Raw genomic sequence first — 16072 nt, 5'->3', positions numbered from 1 at the left:
GATTAGATACCTTGTCTATCTGAATACAGACAGAAAGATACATGTTAACATGTTCAAGTGATTTTCTTTATGGATAATAAATGCAACTGATCGTTGATTTTATTTACACCGCGATCATCATCATCAGTATATAAAGCAATAATAATAATGAACAATATCAACAATAATGTCACCTATATGAAAACCAAACCGACGTAATATGCAATGTATTAAGTATCTTAATAAAAAAGAGTTGATAATACTTTGAAACTAATCATAGCAAAGAATGAGAAAATCGAACTAGATACGTTTTTTTTGTTGTTGAAAATAATATATAGCTAGTCATTTCTTAATAACTATGCACTACTTAAAAATTGACAGGAGTATATATTAAGTACATTCAATTTCGTTTATATATATAAAGAGTGCAAACGCAGAAGAGAAACACAAGTGGGATTTAATTGATTATCAGTGTTATTTGATATATTGTTTAAGAAACAGTAGTTCGTTTATATATAAAAAACTGAACAGGAGTACATTTCTCTTTCAGAGTGAAAAAGTAACGAATTAAGAACAAACACAAACAAGCCACCTATTGGAAATTAAGGCAAATATCAGTAAATCAAACAATCAAGAATAACTTTTCCTGTGTATACACTCACACACATACACTACTCAACATAGAAAGAAATAAGTAAGGTGACAATAACATCCAACACGCAAAAGAAAGAGGGGCATGTAAGAGATTTTGAACAAATAAATGAATAGGAAGGGGATTTCATGAAGATGAGCCATCAATAACATTGGGATGATTAGATGTGAAAGACTTTATACATGGGGATTTTATGGAGGAGTCGACAGTTAACTTGCTATCAAATTTAGAAAGTTTTAAAAGTTTACTAGAAATACATTCATCTAATGGTGATGTTGTTGAAGATGAAATGGATTTTATTTGAGTAACCGGAGCAGTGTGCTCACGGTTTGAATGAAACGTCCGTTGTGGACCGCGTACAGGGATTACAGGACGCGATTTAGTCCGATCACTAGCGGGAGTAGATACTGTATTCCTAGACAATGGAGCAGGTAAAAACGATAAAGAGTCTAAATGACTTTTGTAATTTTCATTTGACGAATCGCCACAACTACCTGAGACACGTTTACGTTTTGATTTACCGAAATTTTTGTCATCAGAAATATTATTTTCAGATTTCGGGAGAACTCGGGCATAAATACATGACTTTTCATCATATTTGATTTCTGTCATTAGAGAATCGACGTCGCTATCGACTGGCAGATCAGTATAAGACTTGGGAGATTCCGAAGACTGTCGGCTAATTTCAACACCAGGATCCAAAATAAGCTCATCGTACAGACTATCGTTCTGAGAATTTCGCAGTCGTCCAGGAGACACACTAGTAACATCTTCTAATTTTGTTTCCTCGTGTAACAACACGTTCTTAGCATCAGTATCGCCTCCGGAATTAGATATCTCAGCACAAATCACTGGTTCAAGTTTTTGTAGTTCGGAAGCCAAAAATTCTGCAGTGCTTTGAGTTAACTGTAGTCTTTGTTGCAGCATCATTAAAGAACTACCAAGCACTTCAGCTTCTGTCTCAGCTTCCTCCACTAAATATTCCATATCTTCAACAACAAAAAATAAAGCATTTATTGAGTACTCAATTAGCAGAAACAAATACATTAAGAACAATTATTAAAAAATAAAGGGATTAGAAACTGATAAAGCTTATTATCATGGTATCAAACAGATTCATTGCTTACAATAATTAAGAAAAAAAATCTACCTTTACATAGAGTTTACAAGTTAAAAGTTTGAAGAGAATCCAGCTGATCTTGTCAGCTAAGTCCTCAATGGAAAAAAATTAACTAAGAAATTATAGTGTACAAACAAATATTAAAAAAGTTTCTGCGGATGTCCCTTTTTTATGACCATGATACAACAAGCTAAGACCAATGTTACAAATTGGACAGAACTTTAAAATACGTTTTATAGGCATCTTGGCATCTTGAAATGCCTTCCTTAGGGCAGCATGACAAAATTGTAACCAATACACTGTAAATATGTCCAGAACCAATTGTTCTTAGAAAAGGAAAACATGTCAAATTTTCTTTAAGATTACAGATTTGGAACAGAAATCTCTCACCGTATTCCTATAAACAAAACGTTGAACTCTGAGTGACATAATAAATTACGAACCTATTTGAAATCCTTGTCATTTATTTTACGATATTAAGTTATTTGAACGATCGGACGTGTTAAATTATTGCTTCAGTTATTACTAGACGTATTTTAGGGAGAGAAACAGGTGAACCACTAGTTTGCATATCTTAACCAGTAATCATACGCTAGAATTTTAGCGTCCGCTAAATAAATTGAAAGAAAATTTTCCATGAAGATAAGAGTTCAGTGAAAAGATATTTAAAGCAAGTCAGCTAACATAGAGATTGTAGACAAAGGTTAGATTGCTTTCACGGAATTTCATTAGTTTACAAGATTAAAAATAGAGAAACTACGATTACACATTATTACGTATGCAAAAGTGTGGACTATTGGTTTTATATTGTATTTTGAAAATAATCAAATCACAGATCTGTCTATTAGATACTAACTAGTACAATGAAAAAAATGTTCAATAATTTCAATGACTTACAGTATTTGAGAAATAAGACCGTTTAGCCATAAGACGTTTACCTCTGAATGACTGGGGATTACTATTTTATTCTTTTAAATGACATGTACATGTCCAACCTTAATTCTATGAAGATTAGATCACTACTGAATAATAATTAGCAGTTATATATATATATATATATATATATATATATATATATATATATATATATATATAGGTGGGTTTATTCACTGATCAAGTCAATAATTAGGATATGATGCTTTATTTTACTAGATCGATTTAAAAAACTATCTTCAACCAATATGTTGAGTATTTTGGAATTGTAGGTTAGTGGTAAAACCATTAAACTTTCGCAAGTCGGGAGTTTTAACTCAGCTACATTTAATTTCGCTTGGAAAGCTGAGCAGTAGATAGTATCATCGGCCTTCATACAAATAATCTGGAACGAAACCGAGTACACGAATATGTAATTTAATAGGCAATTGTCAAATAAACTGACAGCTTACTAATTAACACTAAACTGGTGGTAAAATTACTTTAATTTTACAATGAATTCATACATAAAATAAAACATCACGTAAATTGCTAAACCAAAGTTTGTGTTTTTCAAATGCAAAAACATATATTATGCAATTTTTCCGATTAGATGTTTTGATATAGTGTGTATGATAAGTCAGTTAGTTAGTTTACAAATGGATAATACTAATGAGAATTACAAGATTTTGATAATGAGCAATTCGCCATTAAGTAAGCAGTTCTCAAAGTTCCGCGCTGTATAACAATTTAGTTACAGCAAAAGTAACACTGAATAAAGTTTCTACAGTAAGCAATGAACGTGTCATAAATTGAGTACGTGAAAATAAACTGAGTTATGAGAATGAATTAATATTTACTTATTTTTAACTAGTTTTTTGATAGTGAAATGATGTGGTGGACGATTCTTCATTGAAACTGAGGAGCAACAATATGACAAGGTGAGAGTTAATTTTATTATTGATGATATCAAGAAGATGAGAAGGAATGGTTATTATGATGAATACACATGAGTACTGTTCCACGAAGCGTTTTTTATCCACTTAATGCATTTATTTTGACTGAGATAAGTTATTAGAACAATTTGTTTAGATATCTTTATCATTGACCACAAACCATAACTAACACTTTAGTTCCTCCCTCTCATACGTACATACACACTTACCTGAATGAGCATTCTTCAAGTCATTTACGAATGCACGTCGTAAGGAAATTTCCGATTCTAACCGAGCAGTTCGACCAGTACGATTGACATTTGCTAGTTCTTCATTTTCATGTTCAAGAACACGAATACGCATCATCATTCTTTTTCCATTTTGACTACAAGTTGAATAAACGAGAAAAAGACGATAAGTATTTTTGCAACGTCGATACCCACTATTAGGATTAAAAAAGATGCACTGGATAATTATAGGTACTTACTAACAGTCTACTTATGAACTAAAAGTTTTCAATGATTTGGTATCGCTACAGATGAAACAAACGGTTTTTGATAGACATCATCAACATAGAGCTGGGTACAAATATGCGTTAGTTAGCCCAAGTTCCCATACATGAATAGCATGACGAAATAAAAATAAAAAAGTGATGGTAAGAGTGTAGCACCAAAGATAAAATAAAAAACCAAATAGGGGTTGAAAAGACAGTGGAATTTTATGTATGTAAACAAAGTGAATGTCAAGCTAACGTCCATAATCTTCCATCATTTGAGGTACATAAACAATATCTGTCAGACTAGTTTTGACAGAAAGCACTAACCAGTGCTGTTTTATTTTAATAAAGACCTGTACGGTTTGGCTGCAACACTGAGAAAACGTTATGAAAAAAGAGTCTCAAACCTCCAGCAAAGCGACACTCGACGGGTATAGAATTCGGACCCACTCAGGTAAACCTCGGTAGAGAGAGAGCGGACTCTTCCCACCCTCAGCCGTACCAGAGCATTTGGGGGTTAATAAATAAAACTTATAAACCATACCATTTATTCGATGCTTAAAAATGCAAAAGGTGATATCATCAACGCCTTCAACGTAAAGTTCACACTTAAATCATTTTTAGTACGACAATTAACAATCTTAGTCCAAAAAATTCAAGTTTTTACTTCGAGTGAAATGTCTCAGAATATGTATGGCAATAAAGTAAATAAGAAATACAAGTGCAATACATATGATACCAAGGCAGCAGAAATTTTGATATTAAAGGATTATTGGGATGTTAAAAATTACAAACTAACAACTAATGTCTAGAAAACTACAAACTAACTACTAAAAATCCATAAATTCTGAGTTACAACAAAACAGTTTCTGTATCAACAGAGCAGCTTCCAAATACACACGGAAATAAATTACTAACATAAAAAAGTATTACAATAACACTCGCTTAAAATTCGGAAGCCAAATAGATATACAGTCTCTGTAAATCCCGTTGATCAAAGGGGAACGAAATGAATAGAGGTAAGTTGAATGAAAAACTTAAACATCAAGGATTATGCTGATACATAAAGTGAAGGATGAATGTCAAAATATCAGTAGTTGTACAGCTTTACACACTTTAATACTATTAGGTAATTGATCAAGTACGCTACCGTAATTTTCGCAAGATTTTGGTTTTAAATGAACCTAAACTAATAACATGTTTCGCACCACTTAAACCTACCTGTTTTGAGTAAAAGTAAATGACTGCAGTTCAGATTGATTAGCTGCAACAAGGTTATCAAAATTACACTGTGTCCGGCGTAAACGAGATAGTACCAAGTTAACAGAAGAATCAATTAATACATCTGCATAGTTTGGAACATCTTTAATACATGGTCCATTGTCTACAGAAGATTTGGTGGATTGTGAATGAATTCCTGACGGTAGTAAACCACGATTATGGGTAACAGATTTATCACTAGCCTGAGAAGGATTAGGATAAGGAGTAGGTAGAAGAGCCCCGCCTTTTGAACTAGTAATACGAGCCACTGCATTTGCAGGACCCAACAAACTATCTGCAGACTTGGTTAACCCACTACTAACCAAGGATGGTACAGGGCGAACATTGGAACTAATTGTACAGCCGCCTGAAGTAGTATGGTTTTTGTTAGCATCGATGTCACACGCATTCGAACGAGGCACTGAAGGGAGCTAAGAAACAATGTAAAACAAGGAAAAAGACAAACAATTACCAGAAGAATTAATTACGTTGATCACTTGTATTCACTATGTCGAAAATTCAGTTAAATCACTCACACAATTCAGTAGCTCATCGAGAACATGGATGTGACCAAAATCAAGTTATTGCTGAAACTTAACAATCTATACTACTAGTTACTTGACGAAATATATACATAGTACTTTAAACATCGAAGTAGTAAGAACTTCTGATTTCTTTATATTTCTGTTCAATGTTATTTCCCAACGTAAAAATTTGTAGTCCAGCAAATTTATAACGGAATATATTGAATGGATCACTTAAAAAAGTTTATGATACATAGTATCATTCCAGCAGATATGGGAAAAAGTTTTCATAACTTTTGAGGTAATACATTTCTGGAACAACTTAAAATTTTGGCATTTGTTACCTTGAAGCATTATCTACTAGTTTTACCAGCCTGAATACATTGAACGATGGAATTAAAAAGCTGTCTTTAAAGTGTTTTACGAAGTAACAAATTACCATAGAATCAGAAGACGAAATTTCCTGTTATCGAGTAAAATGGATGCACATCTACAAAACGCAAAGCTATTATAATTTTCAAAACCTTAATATTTTACGAAGCTTTACCCTTTTACAGATCATGAACATCAATTCACTACAAGGAAGTTCACAGCAGGTAACTAATGAGGTGTGTTTGCCAGTTGAAACCTTTCGGCAAATTCTCTGCTGGATGTTCTCAACAAGTTAAACCAAATATTTTTAAGGATGTGATGAAGTGCTTTGTTTGAAAATTATTGCTGTCAAAAGATGGGACACACACCAACCAGATGACGGCTCTTCAGGCAAGAAGAAAACTAACGAAGAAAGTCATTAAGAAGTCACCTTTAAAATCACTTTCAACCCTAGTCACATATTATAATCAAAATACATAATGCATTGGATTAAATCTTGGTTCAGTGAAAATTTTATTGATTTATACATAGGTGCACTTAAATAAACAAACAAATACAAGAACCTCTGAACTTAACGAAAATAATAGGTTCACTGTAGTAGCTTTGTCTTTTACTCATTTGTTTTAAAGAATAATAGTTTTGAGAACCTCTAATGCTGAACTAACTTACTGAAACAAAACATGCTTTCTGTCATTTATCTGAACAGATGCTTTTGGAAGTTCAAGTCAATATAGCACACAAAATGTCAAGATAGCTATTAAATTCAGGACTCTTGAAAAACTAAAATTCCAGAAAGTGCGTAACTTTCATGTTAGTTAAACCAAGGATAAGTGTGATGTTGCTAACCAGACAACGTACAGGAGTTTATTTGCAGTAAAACTTTGAAGAATTTCATCTGACTATCGAAAAGGCCCTATGGTCACAGTGGCGCATGCACTATACATTTCTCTAGATCTGGAGTCCAAGCATACCTTTTCATTATCATTTCGAGCCATATTCTCAAGGTTCAGCCTTTCTTAATATTATTACACATGAGATTATTTCTAATAATTTTCCATTTATTTTGTTTCGTGCTATAGTATGACAACCTGGACTAACGGTGTCAGGCTCTGCATTCATTGATTGACTAACCAATTGTCAAAATATTAGATAATTTATACTTATTACGACAGAGACAAGTTGTTTTATTAAAGGATAACTAATATATATGTGATTTTAAGGTTTATTAGAAAGGGAAATCGTTTCTATATGGAGAAAACAATCTTTCAAAATAAGCGTCAGAATTACAATATTAGAAGTTTTCACTATCGGAAGACGGATTAAAAAGAGTCGTTCTAACAAACAAAATCATTAGGTTAATCAGTATTTGGCTATAAATTTATCCACTACTGTTTCACAGTGAAATTTCAAGAAATGTGGACATAGGAAGGAATTTATTATTATTGTGTAACATTGAAATGTAGTAAAAATTCCAATCAATATATGGCAAAAGTCATATGATAACAAGAAACTGTTAAGTCATAACTGAATATGCCGTCCGGGGGGGTATTTTGTTTTTAAAACGATCCTTGAAGACCAATAACAAAAACTACATAACAATAGTAATGCTAGCTGCTAATAAACACCTGTAAGAATAAAAAATTTGCATTTATATTTACTTCATTTATTTAATGTACAAGCAATGCTTACAGGAATTACACAAATAAAATTGTTCGAACAATAATATCAGGTTGAATGGTATTGTTAAATTTAGGTTTAACAAGTAGTCAGCATTTAATAATTTAGCGACAATTGTTAAGTATGATGTAGAAATCAAAATTATTCAAAAGAAGCTAACTTCTGGGTCATTAGAATTAGAAATAAACATATTATAAAAGAGGGAAATTATGACAGTAAATGTGAGTGACTTTAGAGCTTAGCACTTAAGCTCACAGAAATATTCGACAGAAAATATCTAGCGCGGAAATAAATGATAATCAATTTTTAATCAGAATACTTTGTGTTCACAGCAACTATGATTTAAAACGACAAAAGCAGAATACAATAATGACTGAATATTTTTTTAACCAGTCAAGGACTGATTTGATTCACTGGAATACTAAATAGTACAAAGAAAAACAATGAGCAAAAATATGTAAACGTTTATACGGTTAACACAGTAATTCAGCAATAACATTAATAGCATCGAATTGGTTGTAGATTAATGACAAACTTGGTCTTTTTCGAACTATTAACTCTACTGGACATAGAAATGTACTATACCAGGATAATTTAAGGCAATTTATCCAAAGAATTTCCTTAAATTATTTCCAAATGAACAATAATCACTGTCTGTTTAAAAGTGGACATGGGAACTTTGGTAGCCAAGAAAGTCCAACGTGATTTAGAAAAATTGACGTAATATAAGAAATCCGAACAACTCGTTAACCAATAATTGTCTCACGCATACAGTTCTACATCATGGAAGACTATTAATATTACCAAGAAGTCTAGACAGAAGCAGGAGTGTCGAGAAGCCATTATTAACATGCGTACAATATTTGGATAGATAACTAACCACAGCAAAAAGTGATATCTGGTAATGGTGGCTGGATTCGTTTGTGGTAGTGATACCGATCAATAACACAAACTAGAATGTATATCCCTTGAGGTGTTGCAACACCAGGTAGGCTGATAAGATAGGTAGTTACTAGCTTAAAATTACTCGCACTTAGTCAAATGAATGGATTATTTACATCGTCATAAGGGAATCACGAAATCTTAGTTTGGTCATTTTCCTTAGTCCTACATTACTATTTCTTTTTACTTCCTCCGATTTCTGTCATGACAGTGAAGTGTGATAAGTCCCCATTATTCTTATCACACGAACACTTCCCAACAAAATAATAAAGAATTCACCACAAAAAGTAAAATAAATAATGTTGTGATGAAATAGAAGAGGAAAACTCGACTAATCAAAAGATACAGTTTGAGTTGGAGGGCAATCAGGCAATATTTTAATTTCACCAAAATATCTTCACCAAATATACAAGAATACAGAAGAATTTTAAAGACTGAGTTCCAAAACCTTAACTAGGAAGCCGTGGTTTGTAGATAAATGTTGATACAATATAACTGTTCCTTCACCGGTGTCATAAACACACCACATATCCAATTAGAGAATTGGGAAACAACTTGTAGTATCAAGAAACTAGAATAAAACACCCAAGGCAATTAGAGCAATTAAAGTCAGTGTTTTGAGATGTGAATGCTAACAGAATACTGCCCTTCACCATCACCACAAACAAATATTTAGAACCCGGCACTACTCAGTTAGTGGGATCATTCATGAGTGATAGGTCAAAGAAAACTGTTACCAAACAGCACGTTTATGATATTCTTGACTCGGATAAATCAGGTTTAACAACTAGGTAACTGAAGTCCTTGCATAACAAAAAGAGTAGTTGTATCTTCCATCTTTTTCTATCTGGGATTCTCGCGAAAGGTTCCTCTGAATCAAAGAATCTAACAGATATTGAGGGATAGACCTGTCGGATGAGAGGCAACTCTTATTTCAAGGAATACCATTACTGAACCGACATACACGCAACTACACCAAGTATTCGGTTAACCACATAGATTTAATGAATGTATCAATTAGCGGAAACATGGGCCCTCTTGAACTCGTTTTGGTAACACATGTACAGTATGATTGTGGTAATATTTTAAATATAATTTTTAAAAAACCTTTGGACAGATGATCATCGTTTAAGCGAAACTTTTCCAAAGTGACAAAACATTTTTGTCGAGTTATTCTCTTCAGGTAATCCCGTTATTCATGTGACCGTAATCTGGAATTCATCTTTCCAAGATAGACAAGTTTAAGTTGTCTTTATTGTGAGTTCTGCTGAGCTTTAGAATTTATAGTTCAAAAGTCCCCGATGTCTTAGGCCGGTCGCTGCATTTCAACCTTGGGTCACCAAATAACTTATTCAAGTACAATGAGGCAGATGCCAAATGAACGATCTAGTAAAATATCCTGTATAAAGTTGAAGGTGAATCTGAATATTGCTAAATGAAGAGTTTCAGCGATAAAATGAATTAAGTTGAAAGAATACACAATACCAAAGAGCACTAAACAAATAATTTGTTTCGATTTCTAGGTACTCAGTAAGTGAAAATCCACAATCGTACACTAGGAGAACCCAGAACTATCAAGTATCAAGATAAAAAACCTTCAAATACAACATGCATGTAGACAAGTCGGAAATCTACATAGGATGCTTTTCTGTATTAAGTTCACTGAATAAGGAATCATGTGAATTTCATAATACAGTAATCGGTATCTCCGATACTAAAGGCTTTATTAAATGCACCCACGAAATAGCAAGACAGGTTTCTGTATTGTACTAGTACCTAAGCCTTAATGATGATAATTATATCACTGTCTGCCTCGAACAGTTTAACCTTTCTACGGTTATCCTCAAAAGAGTCAGTTTGTCATCATCAACGTAGTCTGGAGGATACGTGCATTGTATCTCGTCCCCACACCACACCAGAGGTCAATGAAATCAATAAGACGAATCTCAAAGTAGTAGAAATATCAGTGATAGTAAAAGAAACAAGACAATAAGATTTCAAAACCAATCTGTACAATAAAAGATATAAAGTAGTTCTGAAATTCGAGATATAAAAGAAACTAATGAGTAAATACATATGCATCACTATGACTGATTCTAACTATGTTCCTGGACGTCTGCAACCACTGGTTACAATTTTGTGAACCCCAACAAGGTAGTTTTTACCTACCTACATGAATCAGTCCAACAGTCCATGGTTCTATGGACTAGTGTCACGTTTTGGTTTGACCGCCCTTAGCTTGCTTTCAACCTACTTCTACAGAGGACGTCTTTAGGGGTAATCAGTGTTTTGCCCACACAATATACACTTAGTTAGCGTATTTGCGGGGATTTACAACTCCATGAATTGATTTACTCTATCCCTTCTTAGAACATTCCATACTCGATTGCTCCACGATACACAACGCTTTGGGAAGATACAAGATCAGAAATCTGTAGCTTACAAACAACGTTTATTTTCAGAGACCATGTCGCACACTCATAGAGTACTGCAGTAGGATTAGAATAAACTGGTTAGTTTTTTTTTCGATTTCTAAGTTAAATTTCCTATTTGTAAGTACGGAATCCACGCCAGAAGAGATGACATTCCTTCAACTGCTTAGTTGTTCTGCAAGTTTTGCAACAATCAATACGATTTATTTCGGTTATGTGAGTGCCAGGAAGCGATATAGTAATCGCAGTTGCTTTACAATGGAAAATATACTGAATTGCACTACTTAAGTTAGGTATCACAAGGGTTTTTGTTGACGGATTGATGGAGTATGGTGAATGCAAATGGACTTCCACAATCTGTGTAAATATTGGCCGAAAATGGAACTATGAAAAGGACTGAAACCGTACTCGAGTATAGGGGCTAAGTGAGAGAGACTATAGTTTATGGACAACCTTTGAACGAATATTAAATGACCTTGAGAAATATTAGTCAATCAATAAACAGTCGGTATGGAGTATAAATATATTATACGAAACCAAAGAATTAAAGTGGATACACTTCTTTTACATGGTTCAAAAACTTTTCAAGATTAGAAAGAGGTTCAAAGGTTCTACATAATGTGGCTAGCAGTGGAAACCAGGACGCACGTTTCGTCCTATTTGGGACTCGTCAGCTGGATGTACCTGCATCTCAGAGTTGATGTTTACTCTGGGACTCGAACCCAGTACCCTTGCTTCAAACGCCATCGCGTTATCCACTCGGCCACTGAGTCCCCAGATGCGCTGGTACGGCCGAGAGTGAGGAGAGTCTGCTCTCCCTCTCGAAATGCTCTCATATGGCCACGCGAATATATGGCCTCTGTCAGGGAAGTCCTACTCACTGCCTTCTCGTGGTGGGGGTGTTGTTCACAAAAGTGAGAGGACGAAAAGCGAATGTCTGGCGCTTTAAACGGGTTGGTGGATGTGGAGGATCCACCTAGGGGAGTTGGAAAACCTTGATTCCAAACCAATGGTGCACATGGGCTCCAGGATCCTGAGGGAACGAATGGCGTATGAACCTATTGTTGGTCACCGGCTACCATGGGACTGCATCTCCTCACGATGCTCCACTGCCTTGTGGATCAGACCTTTAGGTCAAAGGCTCCGGGTGTGGCCCCCTAAGAAAACCACCTGCTTCAGTTTGGGCACCTGGGCAGTATCACAGCCCTCACACAAATCGGATGAGATTTGTGAGGCGCATATTTATCTGGTGCTTTTTTGTACCAATATTTATGTGTTTAAATAAATAAATAAAATCTACATAATGTAGCGCATACGGTAGAGAAACTCATTCATATGGCTCCACAATATTCGATTTCTGGAGCCATGATAAAGTCGCAAATACGCTTTCAACCTCTACCAAATAGCTTCAATGTTGTTTGTGTGTACTCTGACTGTGTAAGCTTGTCATTTTCATTGAGCATATATCCCTACAAACTCATACCGCTGAACACCCGAAGCCTCAGTAACATCTGAGATTATTTTAGCCAATGTTACTGGTACTTTTATTATACTGTTCGTGGCAATTATTATAATTTGCCTTGAACTCAATCTGGATCGAGTGATAAAAGTCCCTATTCCAGCATATGTCTTCCTCCAACACATATTACATCGAAGGACAACATCAAGGCATTCTGCAAGTCGTTTGAGTACCGCAATTACAAATAAAGGAACTTCATAGTAGTCCCATTCATTAGAGCCGCTTAATTGTCACTTCACTAAAATCTTCTGTCAACCGATTGTACATGAGCATCGGGTAACGGAATTGGCGTCCAGGCCTTGAAATCCTTCATATGCTTCTGATTGGCTCGTCCATGAATGATATTTTCGCCGCTAAATGTTTGCCAGAAAATGTTACGACTACCACTTGTCTAATGATCTTATTTATAATTCAATTTACAATATATTAAGGTTTGACTAAGCCAGGTAATGACGAACCGAAACCACTAAGCGCCGTCTTAATGAGGAAAAACAAAAGAGAACTGAATGGTCATTGGGGTAATATGTTTGGCTAATCACGTCTGTTGTGGAAACGCCCTGTCCAATTAGACTACCATTGTCTAGCTGATCTATGATCAGTGGATAAAAATGGTGAGTTCTAGGCACTGGCACATAATTATTTTAAAATCTAAATGTTTTGACACAATAGGAGATTGCATTCTAATTTCATTCTATTACACATACTAAAAACGCTTTTTATCCTGTTTCTTCCCACAGGATAACTGGAACGTATGCTGGTATTGTGGACATGAAACCAGTTGCTTGAGAACAATAAATAATACAAACCTTTTTAACATACGCCCTTATATCTTATAAAAACTAACGTAACTAATGTTAATTCAATCCATTCCAGACTAAATAATTTACATACAACACAAGTCAAGAGAAAAACAACATGAAGTTCAAATTATTATAACTTTGCTTACCAGAAAATGACGTAGTTCCCTCTCTTTAGATTCTAATTTCAACGGTAGTAAAGCATCTAAGCGTTCAGATAATCGAAGGATTGAACGCAACTTTTCGCCTGCAAAGCAAGTTTAAATTAAATATGCACTGTACGTAGATTATTCTTCTCCTTCGTTTTAGCCTCGATTGCTCTTTCGAGTTCGAATATACATCTTTGTTCATCACTAAACAATGGCATATGTGATTTACAACTACCTTTTAGAAGACCTTTCATTGTGATCAAATCGAAATGAACTAACACCTTCTTCGGCAAGCTGTTCATGTTCACCGGGAGAAGCCATGGAGAAATGAGCACTTATTGGTGGCAAACAACATCAAACTCCTTTACGAAGGCATGTCAACGAACACCAAGAAAATGGCCGCTTGTGTGAAGGACGAAGGTGTTGTTTTACTTCGGCTGAATGTTCAATATACACATAGTATTAGATGAACTGTGTACAAAAACATAACAAAATTATGGACAGTGAAGCATATATCTTCGAACAATATCGGATACTTGATAGCAAAGGCATCAGTACGTGGTTCGTTGCTGAATATGGAATAAAATTTTACGATTTTGCGCACAGCACAGTGAAACATTTTGTACCGTGTTACTAAGTATTAAAAATAAGCTTTGCGTTATCTATTGGAAGTTAAAACTGTATCAGCGTTCGCGTCGGTTTGATTAGATTTCTGTTAGAATCATGATTCTATAACCATCAGTCTTGAATCTGAGATTCAGTTTTATATTTCATCCACTTATTGGAAAACTTCTAAGTTTTTGCAGCCGTAGATAAGTCCCCAAAACAAATGGTTCTGCAGGTCTTTGATATTGATGTCGATCTCATTAGTTTCATTGGACACGAACGTAGCTGAACCCTCCCTATCAGTCATGGACGCCAGATCACGTTTGGGTACGTCTTGCAGTTCACTGCTTACGACAATTAGTCAACTCAGGGTTCATACACCTAGACACATTGACGGTTTTTCACAGATATCTCGTCATTATTTTATTCTTAACCCTTGGTTTGTCCGGTTTTGTGATAGTTATATAAAAAACTTATCGGGCGACACGGTTGTTAAGCACTGAATATCCAGGACATCCTATTGTTATCGGTATTATTTGGTTAGATCTACATTTCTGTGTCCCAGTGTATAGACATCTAGTGTGACTACGCCCTACTGGCATTTTCATGCTTAAAACCACGAACATATTTTGTGTCCGTTTAGTGTTAAAGGATTCTGAATTGGTGATATCAAATTTGCCTACTCCAAATGAAGTTTTGAAGGGCTTTTCAGAACTGAATGAATGCTCTGGGAATGCGTATCAGAACTGCGACCAAACATCAGGTTAAAATGTGCTTGCCCCAGTATTAGTCAACCTGATAACATCTGCACTATTTTAAAATTGAGTTAGATTCTTCTGGGGAATTAGAAGTAGTTTCAAACTTTCGGCTTCCCACCATAGACCTATATCATCAAGAAATAATGGACAAAGTCAAAAGTATATTAGTGATGGAGCAGTAGCCATAAAACTGAACCATGGTGACCACCACATGCGCAATCTGTACATTAGAGAGATGCATAAACCACTCGGACCTTGAATATACATTCGTCCTAACAATTCTTAGATCGGTTGATTAGTGTCAGGACATCTACGTTCTCGACCCATCACTGGGAAAGTATGTTCCACTCACTTTAAGACTTTAGAAAATGTAGTATAAGATACTTAGCTTATTAACCCAACAGTGTAGGTCCATTTTTCCTCTGTCGTTGTCTAGTTTGTGACGCGAGAGAGACTTTCAGAGACTGAGGGTTTGAGATGCTAAGATGCTCATCGATGGGAAGTGCTATAATTTAAACCTTTCAACTCGCTGGAGTGTTCAGGGATAAAAGAATGGACTATATCTCATACTTAAGAACGGGGAACTTAGAAAGGATATATTCAGTCTTCACATTCATGGGTTAATTTTGGTCGGATACCATTAAAAACCGGGATCACCAGATGCCTGTTTCGATCTGACATAATTCCCCTTGGCGTTTCGTGAATAGAAACCGAACTGAAGACTCTGGGGACAGGTAGCGAATACCTAGTACTCTGAATACAACAGAAGAGAGCTGTGATCATTTTCAGAACAATATTCGGTGTATAAAAAGAGTAAAATGAGGCTACGAATGGAGGGAGTAATACATTCGGACATAATTACAGATGAATCTAAGAATACTGGGTTTATCGTTTGAAGGAGAGTATTTAACCATAACTTTCAAAAGTCGATTTTATCTACCA

General features: G+C 34.9%; 1 protein-coding gene and 1 non-coding gene across 2 annotated transcripts; both read right to left on the bottom strand.

Annotated features, from left to right (window-relative positions):
• Nucleotides 1–567: 567 nt before the first annotated feature.
• Smp_043610 (hypothetical protein) lies at nucleotides 568–14175 on the bottom strand. Its single transcript, XM_018797693.1, has 6 exons — nucleotides 14002–14175; nucleotides 13900–13970; nucleotides 13767–13864; nucleotides 5316–5785; nucleotides 3829–3983; nucleotides 568–1620 (listed from the first exon to the last, which is right to left on the bottom strand). The coding sequence occupies exons 1-6, from the start codon at nucleotides 14085–14087 to the stop codon at nucleotides 758–760; spliced, it is 1743 nt and encodes a 580-aa protein (XP_018652710.1). The 5' UTR covers nucleotides 14088–14175; the 3' UTR covers nucleotides 568–757.
• Smp_tRNA_00992_Pseudo_TTG.1.1 lies at nucleotides 12003–12073 on the bottom strand. The gene has a single exon. It is a non-coding gene (tRNA).
• Nucleotides 14176–16072: the final 1897 nt, after the last annotated feature.

This window comes from Schistosoma mansoni, chromosome 5, assembly GCF_000237925.1.
Source record: "Schistosoma mansoni strain Puerto Rico chromosome 5, complete genome".
Lineage (NCBI taxonomy): Eukaryota > Metazoa > Platyhelminthes > Trematoda > Strigeidida > Schistosomatidae > Schistosoma > Schistosoma mansoni.
The sequence above is the reverse complement of the archived record's forward strand: the minus strand, read 5'-3'. Positions and strand labels throughout refer to the sequence as shown.